Raw genomic sequence first — 16,966 nt, 5'->3', positions numbered from 1 at the left:
GTACTGTACATATTAAGGTCCATCATGGGAATGTGGATTTTATGTAATCCATGATGCATGTACTGTACACATTAAGGTCCATCATGGGAATGTGGATTTTATGTAATCCATGATGCATGTACTGTACACATTAAGGTCCATCATGGGAATGTGGATTTTATGTAATCCATGATGCATGTATTGTGCATATTAAGGTCCATCATGGGAATGTGGATTTTATGTAATCCATGGTACATGTACTGTACATATTAAGGTCCATCATGGGAATGTGGATTTTATGTAATCCATGATGCATGTATTGTGCATATTAAGGTCCATCATGGGAATGTGGATTTTATGTAATCCATGGTACATGTACTGTACATATTAAGGTCCATCATGGGAATGTGGATTTTATGTAATCCATGGTACATGTACTGTACATATTAAGGTCCATCATGGGAATGTGGATTTTATGTAATCCATGATGCATGTATTGTGCATATTAAGGTCCATCATGGGAATGTGGAATGTGGATTTTATGTAATCCATGATGCATGTACTGTACACAACAGTTTTGGAATATGGATCCTTGTCCTTGTTGGGGAGCTGTGGGGTGGGTGGGGGTGGGGTGGAGCTACATATGTATATAAGTGTAATGTAGGAAGGGTATTATTGATAACTGAAAAATGTGTGAGGATGTTTTGATGCAGACTCCTATATTATTATTATTATTATTATTATTATTATGTTGTCATCTTTCTTATTTATAAAGCATGCATACTATAAGGTTTAATTTCTTGTTTGTATAGGTGTTAACAATGGAAGAAATAGTGGTATAAAATATATTTCTTGTTTATAGAAGTTAGCAACAGAAGAAATAGTGATGTTAAGTAGATTTGTTATTTATGTAAAGATGTTTATTTTTAACTACAGGAGAAATAATGACATAAAATATATTTCTTAGTTTTCACTGCTGACATAAATGAAAGATACTGTAACCATTTTATGAAATATTTTGGGGATAGAGTTGAAAAAGTCTGGATTTTGGATTTCATTAATTTCCTACATGAATTGCATAATCCTTTTATTTCTGAAGATCAACCTTTTAAGACATTTATGTTGTTGTGTAAACTGTGTACAAGCGTTTTCATTGATTTGTGAGTCTTTGAAAAATTTAATACATGAATCAGTAATGATCATTAAATTTTGATATCTTTTTTATGTTTTCATATTATCTCAAGAAAAGCTATGTTTAAAATCCAAATCACACACACATATGCACACACACACACACACACACACACACACCCTCAAGAAAAATAAAATGGAAGAGGTAATGTTATTGTATTTTTCATATAGTCTCTGAGGAAGGTTTCATTAAAACAAAATAGTCTAGTGACTGATAATAAATTGTTTTCTTTTCAAAGTATTTCATAGTATTTGTGTTATAGAACTCATTTAGCATTAACTTTAGAAATTCCTTTTCAAAGTCGTTTTATGTTTTTTCAAGGTTTGGCCATGTTTTCACTGCTGATTCAGGCAATTCAGTTGGAGAGATTACAGGTCACTCCAAGTCCATCAATTCTGTGGATTTCAGAACACAGCGTCCATTTCGGATTGTAACAGCCAGTGAAGATCAGTCTCTTGTTTTCCTTGAGGGTCCACCATTCAAATTTTCCAAGACTCTTAATGTAAATAATGTAATGTGACTGCCATGTTTTGTAAAGTATATTGGAGAATTTCTGCTCATTCTTTTCTTTGTGTTGTAGGGCAATGTTTGCTTATAGTATAGTCTTTTGTTCATCAGTCATGCTTCATCCACTCACAATTGCTTTTTACAATTTCTAAAAAATTATTGTTGTTCAAATGATACCAATTTGCTGTCAGATATAAATGTCATTAATAAAGTTCATACTAAAAGCTGTCTAGGTCAAAAGACGAAAGTCTACTCTGACAAATTTGATGAAAAGCATCCTGGCTAAATGCCTTTAAATTTTTATTGAAATTATACCAATATACCATCATGTGTGGACACCATGACTGAAAATAAACAGAATCTTTTTTGCCTTTAAATATTTTTTAAATCATGCCAATCCACATATGGCCACCATTACTAAACACAAAACCTTCATGTGACTTCTTCTCCTAGACTGCTATACAAAAATTGACTCAATTTGACAGAAAACATTCTGGTAATTAGGGCTTTCCAATGCAGATGATGCCACTCCACTATAAATATGGCAGCCATTATATAAAATAGAGAATCGGATATTTCTTTCAACAAGTACTCAACTGAATTTGACCAGATTTTACAGAAAGCATTCTGCCTTGAAGGGATTTTAAAATTACTAAAGATAGAAAAAAAACTTGTAACAACTAGTTTTAAAAAATCACTGAGCAGACTTTGAACAAATTTGGTTGAACTTCTGCTGACTTGAACATTTTAGATTTATACAGATGTTTCTGTTTTTTCCACATATAGATGTCTTTAATAAAGGAAAACAACATTTTCACAACTTTATCTTAAAAACAAGAACTGCTGTGCATAATGTGACCATCTTTAATGCAAATCATGGCATAAGGCCTTACAAGCAATGATGCTGATGTGCTATCAGATATGGATGGAAAGAAATACAAAGGCTGATGAAACCTCGAGACATTTGTTCTTGGATAACATATACAATGGAAGAAATTTCAACAGATGGTATCCTGTTGACCCAGAGTTCTTGTTAGAATAGAGCAAGGGAAGTAGCCTGTGATGTTAATGCTTGGTTTGGTGTTGTGCAGAGTTCTTCCCCCAGAAAAAGGTTTTTAAAAAAATAGCATGCTAATATAACAAGTAACACTATGTTGATAAACATTTAATATATAATTTCTGTCATAAAGCCTCTATTTAGCAGCCACTTGTAGGAAAAGGCCATATAATATAACAAGTAACACTATGTGGATAAACATTTAATATATAATTTCTGTCATAAAACCTCTATTTAGCAGCCACTTGTAAGAAAAGACCATACTGGTCATTTAACATATGTATTCTCTGAATGGTGGTTCACCATTCAAACCTGATTCTTGAACAAATACAATTCACTGAATACCAGTTATCATTCTTCTTCTTCTTATTATTATTATTATTAGTAGTAGTAGTAGTAGTATTGTATGTATATATATCAGTTTTGCACACAGGATTCCAAAGGCAGGGGACACTGGCCTCCAACCCTCAAAATTTGGGGTACACACATTTTAGAGTGACAAAGGAAACTAATAATACATGATCCACCACTGGTGCTATAAAAATGAGATTATTTGCTAAGACAGTTATTCCACATTAACTTTGTGGTCTGCACTGTAGTATCTTATTTTCTCTGGTCGCTTAAATTATTGCAATAAAAGTTCTATCATGTGCTGAAGTAGCTCAAGTTTTAATATCTAGTTAACTTGAAATGAGCCATACCATGGAATTTTCTCTTCCTGATCTTGCTCCCATTTAACTTTTGTGTACACTCAGTATCTACCAGCAAAGTGTGTATGTGTATAAATTTAATCTCTTTTATTATTATTTCAACCTGAAAGTAAAATCTTCCTTGCCGTAGGTGTGACTCTAACCTTGAAAATATGTACACTTATGGCACACCTGCCAACCTTTACGATTTTGCCATAAGTCTTACGAAAATTACCCTTAAAATATGGATTTTTGCAATAAAAGGAAAAACTGGAAATATCATTGTTGCAGTAAAAATCATAATAATTGGCTTATCCATGTTTGATTTGGACCTGGGTGTCACATTAGCTTTAGTGGAATCGGTCAGAGAATGAGACTAACTTTACACTTGTATCTCAGACACTTTAAACTGCACATATTTTTCCATGTGAAGCATCTGCATGATCAAATTATTCATTAAAGACCTTTTTTTAAAATGGCATCCATCTGCCAAAACATGGTAAAGACAACAACAAAAATAAGCCTCTTAAAAAAGTTTTAATAATCAGTACAGAAGAATAAAATGGATTATTGAGATTATTCTGAATAAAACCCAGAAAGGACATAATTACGTTTAGTGGACATAATTACGTTTATTAGACATTGCATGTTGATTTGAGCTTGTCACACAGTGGGAGACACAATTGCCATCATGAGAAATGAGGAAACAAAATCCAGTAATTACATCAAGTTAAGAGGTAGCAAGAAGCCATTTAGTTGCATAGGGATTGGAACTGAAGTTTGTGCAACTGTACTAGAGGTTAATTACATATAGGTGTACTTTACAAACATTTCAGATGAACATACTGCTTACCGTCGACGCATCAGTTTGGAATACCATACTTTTTAAATACATGTTTTTCAACTTGACAATAGCAGTACATGATATTTTGTTACACCTTACTGAAAACTGGTCAAATTTACAAGAAACAAATTGGCTGCCTTACAGAGATGATCTTGTTATGGTTGGCAGGTCTGTAATGGCTGTCAAACACTTTACATTGTTATTCATTTGACTACTATAAACCTTGAATGATTTTCTTGCCAGATACATTGTTTTCGAATACTCGATTGCCACCGTGCAGTTTATCACCTTTTGTGACTTTGACCATTGCTAGCACTGACACTCATTTATCACATATATGAATGAAGGTAGTTTAATAATATTATGTACACACTAATATGTTTTCGATTCATCCATCGTAATAAGTTCAACTGATTTACAACAAGGGCTGCTATATCTTACACATGTTGGATTTGCATGCCTTTTAACTTTTCTTTCACCTCCTTTATTTGATACAAAAGATGCAATCAACATGATAATACCAAGAAGGTCAGTTTTTAATTCAGTACAATCATTCAACAAATATTTCCATAAGTCAGATATCAAAAGACAGTTGGCACTCAATTAAGTTCTCAGCGTAATGTTCGCAGACATAGCTGTTACTGTCAATTAACGCATTTTAATTTTATGCTTGAATACAAGAGTGCACATTGCATTTATGATGATTATACTTTGACTGAACTAAAATATAGAAGTAAAACACAAATTTCAATTGTGATAAAAAATTATTTAATTTATATTTATTTATTAAAGTAATGCCTCCAGCAGGTATAAGTAAAATTTTCATTTATTAAAATTTTGTTGAATATTGTTGTTTACAGTGTACTAAGACGGTCATTTGGGAAGAACATTTAATAAAATATATTACTTATTACAAGTTGATAATTTCATAATGTTGACTAAAATTTCCTGGTCTAATCTGCCATTTTTGATGATAAAACAACCGATACTTCAAGTTTCAATTACCAATTTTGATTGTGGTTTTCTTTCAAGTTCAACAAATAGGGCTAATTTTTTTATTGTATTTTCTAGTTTTAAAACTTGGGCTCAGTGCTTGACCCCTCGATATAAGTGGATTTGTGAGTTATTGAGGCATAAGTTATAGAGGGAGTGGTGTATTTGACATTTCCCATCCATCTCTTAATGTTGGATTGTTACATTTTTTTATATATTTGTAAGTCCATTCCTCTATGTTGAGGTTCAGGCAAACTATTTACATTTGTCCATCCATTTTGTTTGGTTGGGGCATACTGTTTACATTTGTCCATCCATTCTCTTGGGTTGGGGCATACTCTTTACATTTGTCTGTCCATTCTGTTAGGTTGGGGCATACTGTTTACATTTGTCCATCCATTTTTGTTTGGTTGGGGCATGCTGTTTACATTTGTCACTCCATTCTGTTTGGTTGGGGCATACTGTTTATATTTGTCCATCCATTTTGTTGGGTTGGGGCATACTGTTTACATTTGTCCATCAATTCTGTTGGGTTGGGGCAAACTATTTACATTTGTCCGTCCATTTTGTTGGGTTGGGGCATACTGTTTACATTTGTCCATCCATTCTGTTTGTTTCTGGGCATACTGTTTACATTTATCCCTCCCTCCACCCAGTTCAGTTTGCATTGATGTCAGTTTCTCAGGTACTGTGGTTAGGTATTCATAATTTATAAACATGCTGTAGTTTTAGTTAAGTTTTCATCATCTTTTCAGGACCATTCCAACTTTGTGAATGCTGTAAGGTTCTCCCCTGATGGAGAGATTTTCATCTCAGGAGGTGCTGATGGAAAGGTAAGGAGAAATAAATGTTTATGTTGTTGTTTGACCACACATCCGCTCAAACAGGTCTCACTCAGTGCTATGGGGAGATCTGATGGACACATAACAGATTATGTTCTGTTGACCTTGCAGTTCACCATTCAAATCACAGCTTTAAAATTTCTGAAAACCAAACATCATTCAGAATGTATTGTTAATAATGGTAACTCTTCCTGACACAAATATTTCATGTGTGATAGGGTACTACAAATAAGAGGACTCTGAATTCCAAAGTTCACCAAAATGTGAACTTTTATCAGTGTCTGTCAGATCTCCATGTAGGACTGTGATACCCTCAATCTGTCTCATCAACACTGTTGCTCTGCCTGAACTGTAGTGTGAAATTTCATGAAATTTGGTAGTTGTATTGCATGCAATACATAATTTCCCAAATAGCCAGTCCCTCCAGTTTTTCAGGCACCGTATTTTCAAAAATTTTATGTTTAAGTAATGCAGAACAGTTTTCTTAAAGTTAACAAAAATAAAAATAGATGTTGAACTGTAAACTAAAGTATGCTTTACCTGGAATAAAAGCTAGTGACTGAGTTATCATCCACCTGGCAATGAAAAGGCTTTGGTTACCATAACCATCATGCGGATTAACTGAAGTGTTTTCAGTAGGTGGCATTAAACAACAGCTGACATGTTCCCCACTTTGTCATGAAGCAGTTTCCAACATAAAGTTAGTCACAAGTTTGTCAAAGGTAATGATAAATAAAAAACCCACCTTTCACCTCAAAACATTGGGCAAAATTAATCATTTCAGTAACTATGAAAAACAATTTTCATCAGGATTATGTTTAGCTGATGTGACTTTAATTTTACAGCTGGAGAGCATAAAAACTGGGCACAGAGCATCCAGGCATATGGCCTTTCACACTTGTACAGCATCCAGACATAAAAATCCTTTCACATTTGTAAAGACTCAGGCATAGAGGCCTTTTCACATTTGTACAGCATCCAGGTATAAATGCCTTTCACACTTGTACAGCAACCAGACATAAAGGCCTTTCACATTTGCATAGCATCCAGGCACAAAGCCTTTCACATTTGTACAGATTCATGCATAAAGGCCTTTTCACATTTGTACAGCATCCAGGCATAAATGACTTTCACACTTGTACAGTAACCAGACATAAAGGCCTTTCACATTTGCATGGCATCCAGGCACTAATGCCTTTCACACTTGTACAGCATCCAGGCATAAGGCATTTCGCATCAGAGCATCTTGTAATAGGGGCCTTGCAATACCGAACTCGTTATGATTTTTACTATATTACTAGTGATAAAAGCATCCTGTCATAGGGCTCTTGCAGTACCCTGCGGACTAGTGATCAAAGCATTCTGGCTTACAGGCCTTGCAGTACCCTACTGGCTAATGATCAAAGAATCCTATCACTGGGGCTGTGCCAACCCTTCTGACCCTTATAATACTAGTGATCAAAGCATCCTGGCATAAGGGTCTTGTAATACCCTACTGATCAGTGATCAAAGCATCCTGGCATACAGGCTTTGCAATACCCTACTGACTAGTGATCAAAGCATCTTGGCATACAGGCTTTGCAATACCCTACTGATCAGTGATCAAAGCATCCTGGCATACAGGCTGTGCAATACCCTACTGATCAGTGATCAAAGCATTCTGGCCTTGCCATACCTTACTCAGACATGATTTTTCTCCATTTAAAGCGGAATTCTGTTTTCTTCTGACTTGAATCTGATTTTTCTTGATATAGTCTGATTTTTATATCATCTTCGATCCATTTTTTAAAAAACAGTTTGTCTGGTCCCATTCCGCAATGACCCTTGTAAATTATTTGTTCCATATATTAGCACACGACTCTGGTAAAGAGTATTCTGATTAGTCAAAGGTTTAAATTCATCCAATGAATCTTCGTTAATGGAAACTGATGGCAATGGAAAGAAGAAGCATACTTGCAAAATATGGTGCCCCGAGTTGTTGAGAGAGAGCATGACACAAAAAGTTGAGATATGGGTTTTAAAAAAATGTATGGAAATGGGAATGGCTGGAGCAAAAAGTTGACGGAAATTTAGTTGGTCAGTTTATAAGAAAACTGAATGCTAGAGGATTGGCATTTTGTGACCTCTGCAAGAGAGATCTTTATATCGGTAATTGCAGTTTGAAGAGTTTGGAATAGCACTTACAAAAGAAGCCACATATGGAAAAATCATAGCTCAGAAGGCATTTTAAAAAAGTGCAGTTAATTACTATAAGAAGAAAGATTTCTTGCATGAGAGAACAGATGTAGCCCTCTGTCAGAATATGTGCACTGGGTGTCTCCAGCACAAGCACCAGCTTGAAAGAAAAAAGGCTCTCATTGAGAAGGAAAGAAATGACTGCACATTGAGCAAAAAAAGTCAGTGATGACAAAGAAAAGGCTAAAGAAATCTTTGCCAAAGCCGCAAAAAGAGCTCGACTGGCATATCAACATGTTGTGTCCATTGGAGAAAAAGACAAGTGAATGTATGGGATTATTTGTATATAGTTGATGTCCTTGGGTGTTTATTTTACAGATTTGTTATAAAAAGAGAGAAGTATAATATATTTGCTGCAAAAAATTGACAAATTATTGTGACTTAATTACGATGTGACCACTGACATGCACATGAAATAACTTCAGCATCAATAGTATTGGAGAACAATTCATGTGACTATAGATATTCTGAAATTATTGAAGTCAAGTTGAACATTTTTGATAAGTTTATAAGTTTTTCAAATGATTATTTTGGTTTATTTTATGATCATAAGTTGCACCAGAAGCAGTTTTTTTATGAGTGTAAAATGCATTTTTGGCTGAGGGCCTTCAGCCCTCCCATACCCCCAGATCAAAGTGCTGCCCCTCAAGATCCCATTAAGAGAGGACACCCAACCACCCCTTAAAAATTTTTCAGGTTTTTTTTATGGAAGACTAAAATCATGTCTATTTACTGACTAAGATTTTTACTATATTATTTGTGATCAAAGCATCCTGGCATAGGGGTATTGCAATACCCTACTGGCTAGTGTTCAAAGCATCCTGGCATAAGGGTATTGCAATACCCTACTGACTAGGGATCAAAGCATTCTGCAATACCCTACTGACTAGTGATCAAAGCATCGTGGCATAGTGGCTTTGCAATAACCTACTGACTAGTGATCAAAGCATCGTGGCATAGGGGCATTGCAATACTGGACAAATGATACAGATGTGCAATCAGATAAAGTAGAAAATCCAAAACCTTCAGTGCGGAAAAATAAGACAGACTTTAGGGCCTTTAGGGCTGCAGAAAATTTGTCAGCAGTTTTAGTCACCAAGATCAACCAGCAGGCAAGAAGTCTGAACTGATTAGAAAACATATTTATGATCAAGCAGTTGAGGAAGTTCAAGTCTGCCACAGTATCATGTCTTGATAAATAGCCACAAGAACAAGTGAAGTTTATGAATACCATAATAAATAGAAATGCAGATATATTTCTGCATATATATAGTGTTTTAGTTTTTTATTGCGATCTTGATATAGTTTAGTATTGACGGTCAGAGTGGTTGGAGTTATTGTCATGGTATTTTTTACTAATTCGTGTCCAAATTCACGACTTTTTATCCCTATTTTCACTAATTGTGAGCCTGAAAGGTTGGCAGATATGCATATTACTGTTGATCTCAAAACATTACTATTGATCTCAAAACATTACTAGTGATCAGATCGTATTATTAGTGATCTCAAAGCATATAATTAGTGATCAAAGTATATTTCTAGTGATTAAAACCAGAAATCATCCTGAACTATGCGAAAAGAATTTATAAATCATTATGCAATCATCATGATAAAATAAGAGAGCAAGTGAGTAAGAGAGTGGGAAGGGCAAAAAATTCAGAAGAGAAGAACAAGTCATTCTCTTTCATGGGTATAGATGTTTGAACTGCATACATATGTTCCTTAGACCTTGCTTTATAGATGGAGAAATAAGAGCAGCAGATGATGTGTAGTTTATATTGAAGAGTTATTGTTGATAATTTTTTTACTAAAAATAGAGATCTGAAATACTTATTTTCTCAGTGTGGCTCATACAATATAAAAGTTAGAAAATAAACAGAGATCGCACATTATGTGTTTTAGTTCACAGTAATTTCATATTTAATTCCAGTATTTATTGTCATTTGTTTCCATTTTTCTCTTGATTTTTCAATGACCATATTGATTTCAGCATTAGCTGTTTCAGTTTCTTTAATTTCCACAATCACTGTTCAGTTTATAACCTGTTGAAAATTCTCGACTGTGATCTCAATGTTAGCAACATGTTTTGTGATGTCATTTCCAGGTGCATATCTGAGGTAGGAAATACCTGCACCAAATTTTGTGGGAGTTATACTTGTAAATTTTGTTAATTATAAACAATGCTTAAGAAATCTACAATAATGAATATACATTTTTCAGGTATGAAAGAATGCAAAATAGGTTTAAAGAGCAGCCTCCATATTCGATCTTTTAGGGATAAATCACCTGGAATAATGTGTCTGTATTCCATATGTTATTGTACTAGTCTGCAAATAATTTCTTTCCATTTGTAAGGCATTGATCTATGACGGAAAAACAGCTGATCGTAAGGGAGAGTTGGGAGCACCTGCTCATAAAGGTGGAATATATGGGGTAAGTATTTGAAAGCAGCATAAATTTAAAGCTGTAGCTTTTGATTGAGGATTTTTTTTTCAGTTTCATTTTGTAATGTGATAATGTAAATTCAGATAATTTTGTTGTATGCTATCAATGTGCTAATTTTTCATACTTTTAAAAATTAATCATCATTAAAGAAGTGTTCATAAGTAATTTGAGATATTTTAAACTCTTTTTGAAACTTGAAAGTAAATGATCAGTCAAGTCAGGCCTCTCCAATTAAACTGCTTATGAAGCATTTAACTGTAACAGTATATATACATGAAGGAGATTCCTGGTATAAACTATAGAAAATAAAATGAAATTTCCTGTGAATTTTGTGTTTGCTCAAAACCATGAATTCATTCATGCCAACCATTACGCTTTTGGCATAATCATTATGTTTTTTTCCACTGAATTATGCCTTATGCATAAACGTATTTGGATTACATGTTTTCGCTATATCCTCCTCCCAAAAAAATTAATTTGTTTTCTCATTTTTATTAACATCCCATTAATCCCACAGACCGTATTCTAGATGAGACGGCTTCTACGTAACTACGACATAAGAGTACGCTTGTCCAGACACTTGCATGTACTTTCCTAACAGTATTATGTTCTGTTTATAGCAGCGGCCTTATTTCCAAGAAACATGCTAGTTTCACTTTCAAACTTTTGACCCTTGGTTTCTATTTATAGCAGCTCTATGGCTTAGTCAGGAGAGAACAGACTGGTTTTCTAATTTTTAATCTGTGCTTATGGATTCTTTGTTTTAATTCATATCTGGTACAGAACCAGTCTGTAGGTGTTTGGTGCTAAAAGTTGTCAGATATATTGTAGTCGATGCAGTTGTTAGAGCAAAAAAAAATTTCAAATAATTTCACAGATGGATTAGAAAAAGACAAAAAAACAATTCAAAGATGAATACATGAATTTCATAATACAGCGTTCCATTCTAGGGTAGCGTCACGTCCATTTCAGGTGTAGTATTAAATTTTTTGACTGTGTTATATCAAACGACACCGACTTGAGAATGAGAGCGGCGTAGCTTCAAAGGTGTTTTTGAAAGACTGAATTTAGCAGTCACTTTCATCCTCACTAATGATTTTGATGCAATCACAGCCTTTGAAAAATGGCCAGAACTCAATTGTGGACACGAATTTTATAAATGCAGAGGCGTTATTTACTGAGTTCTTAATAGAACACAGACTACCTTTAGCGGTTAAAGACAACGTTGGTCCTTTGTTCAAATGGCTGTTTTCTGATTCCAAAATTGGAGAATATATGCATGTGCAAAAACAAAACCATCCAATATTGTTTGGTGTTTAGCAGAAAATACTTCACTTAAAATTGCAGAAGGCATGAAAATTGGGCCATTTAGTATTGCCACAGACAGGGGTAGTGATTATGATGACAAAAAGTTGTACTCAGTCTGTGTAAGAGACTTTGACAGCGAAAAGATCAAAGTTAGCATGCTCTTATCTCATTACCAAATTTAACAGTAGATTCCACTGGAGAAAACATTTTTGCTTTGCTTGATAATGCTTCGAATAAACATAAGTTGGCAGAACTGTATGGGGTTTTCAGCTAATACTGTATCAGTGATGATTGAAATTCATAAAGGAGTTGCATTATATATTTTGAAAAATGTCTCCATCATTGTATATAGCAGGTTGTCTCTGTCATATGATGCACCTTGCTGCAGGAAGGCTGCCGATAAATTAGAAGGAGAACTCCTGAAGTATCAAGTTGGTATTCTACCCGACAATGTACTTCATGCAAACAGAGTTGATGTGCAATGGCACCTTATTTCCAAGTTAAAAGACCCAATAACTGAAGATATAAATTTTCTCTTCTTTGTCAGGTTATGAAAGGAATATTGGTTCTTTACCATTCTAATGCTGTGAGAGATTGTTCGATATTGTTAACAAAAATAAAATTGAATTCAGATCCAGGTTCAGTAACCCAGAACTGAGTGCTCTGTGGGTGTGCAAAACATTCATAGTCTCAGCTGGTACAAAGTGTTTTGAAATGCAGTATGTGAGTCTGTTGTGTTTTAAGGCTAATAGTGCTACATATGGAAGCTTGAAGCAGTAATTGATGTTAAAAGACCAGAGGGGTAGATAAGTCATTTTGTACATATGCTCACTGAATTTTGCCATGTTATATATGGATTACTCTTTTTCTGCTCGGATTACTCTTTTTGTCTACTTGGATTACACTTTTCCCTCACCAGGGGTTGGCATGTATGTGAATTGAAATCTCCAAAGAACAATTCCTTGGAAATAACAATACTGATCTCGAATCCATTATTTCAAATACAGACAAAGTATCAGTTTCATAAGCTATGAAAATTGGTACCCACACAAATCGGTGCCTATGAAAATACATGATCCACTATATCATATTGTCACTTATCAACCTGTTGACTTATTTTTAACACACTGGCCTATTTAGTATAGAAAATTGACTTATTTTAACACACCAGTGTATTTAAAATAGAAAATTGACTTATTTTTTAAAACACCTGCCTATTTAGTATAGAAAATTGACTTATTTTAACACACCAACCTATTTAGTATAGAAAATTAACTTTAACACCAATTAGTACAGAAAATTTACTTATTTTTAATGCATTAGCCTGTTTAATATAGAAAAAGGACTTATTTTAACACACCAGCCCAATTAGCATAGAAAATGGACTTATTTTAACACACCAGCCTGTTTAGTATAACAATAGACTTTTTTAATGCTGTAACCTATTTAGTATAGATAATTGGCTTATTTTGAAATCACCAGCCTGTTTAATATAGAAAATTGACTTATTTTGAATGCACCAGCCTATTTAATATAGAAAATTGACTTATTTTGAACACAACAACCTATTAAGCATAGATAATTAACTTGTTTTTCACATACCAGCTTATTTTGCATAGAAAATACTTACTTCAACTCATTAAACCCTGGAGGTTTTTGTCATTTTTGCCTGAAATGCGAGTAGGAAACAATTTTGGGGGCTATTTCTGAATACATCCTAATACATTGACTTCCAAGAGATTTCCTGTTAACCTGATGCCTTGTTAATTTTTCATTGGCTATTTTACTCGCGCTTGAGCAGAAGGGTTGAAGTTGGAAATCTTTTTTTTGTTTTTTTTGCTGAATGGACCCATCATTTTCGTATCGAGACCACTCTTTATTCCAAATGCCCATTATCCTATTTTTTGCAAAGGATCACCTGTCTGTGTGCAGTTCAGACTGGTCTGCCTTAGATCTGAGGTCAAAAAGTCTAAAATCCGGACACAAAATCTGCTTTCGACCATGGGCGAATTTTGGGTGGAAAAAAATTGGGTCCAAAAAATGAGGTTTTTCCCTCTGTATTTTGTAGTGCAGTTAGCATGTCCAGATTATTTCATATCATTGTAGAGCTACACCTGTCTATCTTTCTCTGATTCCACCCATTTTAGTTCATCATACATGACCTTGACGCTACAGACCTTGACAGTAGGCTACTACCTCCTGACACGTAAATGTGGCACCAGGGTTTGATGAGTTAATATACCAGCATGTTTTTTTTTAATAGAAAATTTGCCTATTTTGATTTTTCTGTCAGCACCAGCACTTTGTGCATATTTTGGTTTTTGTTTTGCCTGATGTAACTAAGATTAGCATGCCATGAGAGTCTTTTTCTCATGGTGGCAGTTATTGTTGTTGTCATTCATGTTCAGATTTTTGTGGAAGTTTTTGGAAGTCATACATTCTACCATATGTTCTCCTTTCTAAATCAAAGAACCAGATCTGCTCTTGCATATTTTGTTGGCATACCTTGGTCTATGCAGTTTGTCAGGAATAATCTGTAGAACAAACATCATAGACTCGGATCTGCCAGCACGTGATGCATTGTTAGACCAGGGTTTATGTTGTTAATTGGACCTAACTTATAAATCAGTTGATATATGAGACTGGTTCAAACAAAGGATTGATTACATTGTTATGTAGTTTAGTTAGCATATTCACACTCTGATGGGTTCTAAATACATCAGATGTTGACACTACTTACTAATTTCACTGAGCAAGGGAAAAGCTGGCAACATGTTTCATTTAGATGGGGATCTAAGTTGAATTTTATCACTAGTCAGCTACTGTGTTAATACCATAATCTTCAAAGAGTAAATTGTGGTTTTTGACTGTGTTTCAAGGAAGAGATCACACGCATGTATTTTAATGACCAATTGGCTGTTGGCTGTGTCAGTTCCTTTGATGTTGAGTGTAAGTGATTGATCTGAACAGGTGTTTGATTTGGGCTCCTACAGGTAGTAGCATTGTTGTAACTCTTGAAGGGACTGTCATTTATTTTCAGCATTGTTTTGATCTTTTGTATTTATTTTGGGTATATGTGGAGATTAATTAATGAAATAAAGTACCTACAAATATGCAAGCCACAAATTAGAGTACGAATGAAAATTTATATTTTTAAAAATGTACAAAACCATAAAAATTGAGAAACATGAAAATAATTGATATTACAGTGTGATAGCTTAATTGACAGGTTGATTCAAGTCATACCTTTGTAATTGCAGCTGAGTTTTAGCAAGGATGGACGACAGCTTCTCACTGTGTCTGGAGATAAGACAGCCAAAATATGGGATGTGGAAAAATCTTCTGTTGTGAGGTGAATACAAAATGTTTAAAATACTGTATAATATTGTCTGAAAAATTAAATTTTCCTGATGTATTGTGCAGCATGTTCCAATACCTTGACAGGGTTCATATAAGGTCTTGAACGTCGGGAGGAAAAGACCTGGATAAAGTATAGAAAATCGGGAGAAAAAGACCTGAATAAAGTATAGAAAGTAAAGATTTGCCCAAAACGTCTGCAATATGGATGGAATTTTGGCTCTCTTTGTTTAATTTTTGTTGTTGCTTGAACTTGTTCATATGTTGCACCGAGGCTAAAAAGATCGATATTCATGTGAGATTTTGGGAGGATGGCTAGGTTGTCACAGGGTTTTATACTTCTGAATTCCTTGGCCAAGCCATTGCAGACAATCTCTATGATAAGTTGAAGGTTGCCTGGAACAAAAGGACTCGGGCAACTTTACGTGGATTGACCAGATGTCAACTGAAAGGTGTTTGATCTTTTTGAGTGTGACAAAGAATTTTACCTCTCCAAAACTGCTGAGCACCATTTGACCTGGCATTAGTAACCTTCAGATTTATACCCATGATGCAACCATTTCTGAAACAGAAAATCCTTTAAATGACTTTTGCTCCAGAACTGTTGAAAAGAATTTTACCAGAATTGACAGAAACATTCTGGCATGAAGATCTTTAGATTGATGCAACTGATGTTGATTTGCCATTAAATATAGCCACTGCTACTAAAAATAGAAAAGCCTTAATATGACTTTTCCAAAATGGCTCCATAGAATTTGACCAGTTTTAATGGAAAGCATCCTGGCATGACAGGTGTTCAAACTGTATCAGTGATGGCAATCTGCCATTAAAAATAGCCACAATTATTAAAAATAGTTAAAGCAACCTTTGAACAACTTCTCCAAAGCACTTAATAAAATATAATGAACTCTTCTTGGAAGAGAGACCTTTACAGGTTTTACAAATGGTGTTGATCTGCTTTCAAATATGGCCACTATTACTAAAAATAGAAAATGTTTTAAATGACTTCTTCATAACCACCAAATAGAATTAGACAAAACTTGACAGAAACATACAGGCACAAATGTCATTTAATTTTATACAAATGAGTGATCCGCCATGATGAGTCGTATCTGCCATCACCAATTAGAATTAGACAAAACATGACAGAAACATACAGGCACAAATGCCATTTAATTTTATAACGATGAGTCTGATCCACCATCAAATATAGCCACTATAACTAAAATCTTTAAAACCTTTAAACATCTTTTCAAAAACTGCAGAATAGAATTAGACAAACGTGATGGAATGCATCCAGGCTAGAAAATCTTGTAATGATGCTGATCTGCCATCAATTACAGATCTCTTACTAAAAATGGTAGGTCGCAGGTTCAAACCCAGGCCGAGTCATACAAAGACTTGCACAAATGGTACTAGCAGCTGCCTCACTTGGTGCTCAGCATGAAGAGGTTAGTGTTAGGACTGGTCGGTCTGGTGTCAGGATAAATTGACTGAGTAGGACATGATGCTACATGT

General features: G+C 34.5%; 1 protein-coding gene across 1 annotated transcript in view; it reads left to right on the top strand.

The window, feature by feature from the left end:
• LOC149794795 (actin-interacting protein 1-like) overlaps positions 1-16,966 on the top strand; it is an 89,689-nt gene that overhangs the window by 26,023 nt on the left and 46,700 nt on the right. The window contains exons 5-8 of the mRNA XM_089964451.1: positions 1,493-1,673; positions 6,017-6,094; positions 10,694-10,771; positions 15,352-15,443. Coding sequence (XP_089820577.1) covers positions 1,493-1,673; positions 6,017-6,094; positions 10,694-10,771; positions 15,352-15,443 — 429 coding nt within the window. The remainder of the gene's footprint in view (positions 1-1,492; positions 1,674-6,016; positions 6,095-10,693; positions 10,772-15,351; positions 15,444-16,966) is intronic.

Source organism: Sinohyriopsis cumingii, chromosome 7 (assembly GCF_028554795.1).
Source record: "Sinohyriopsis cumingii isolate HCF-2022 chromosome 7, ASM2855479v2, whole genome shotgun sequence".
Lineage (NCBI taxonomy): Eukaryota > Metazoa > Mollusca > Bivalvia > Unionida > Unionidae > Sinohyriopsis > Sinohyriopsis cumingii.
This window is presented reverse-complemented; position numbering and strand designations above follow the sequence as displayed.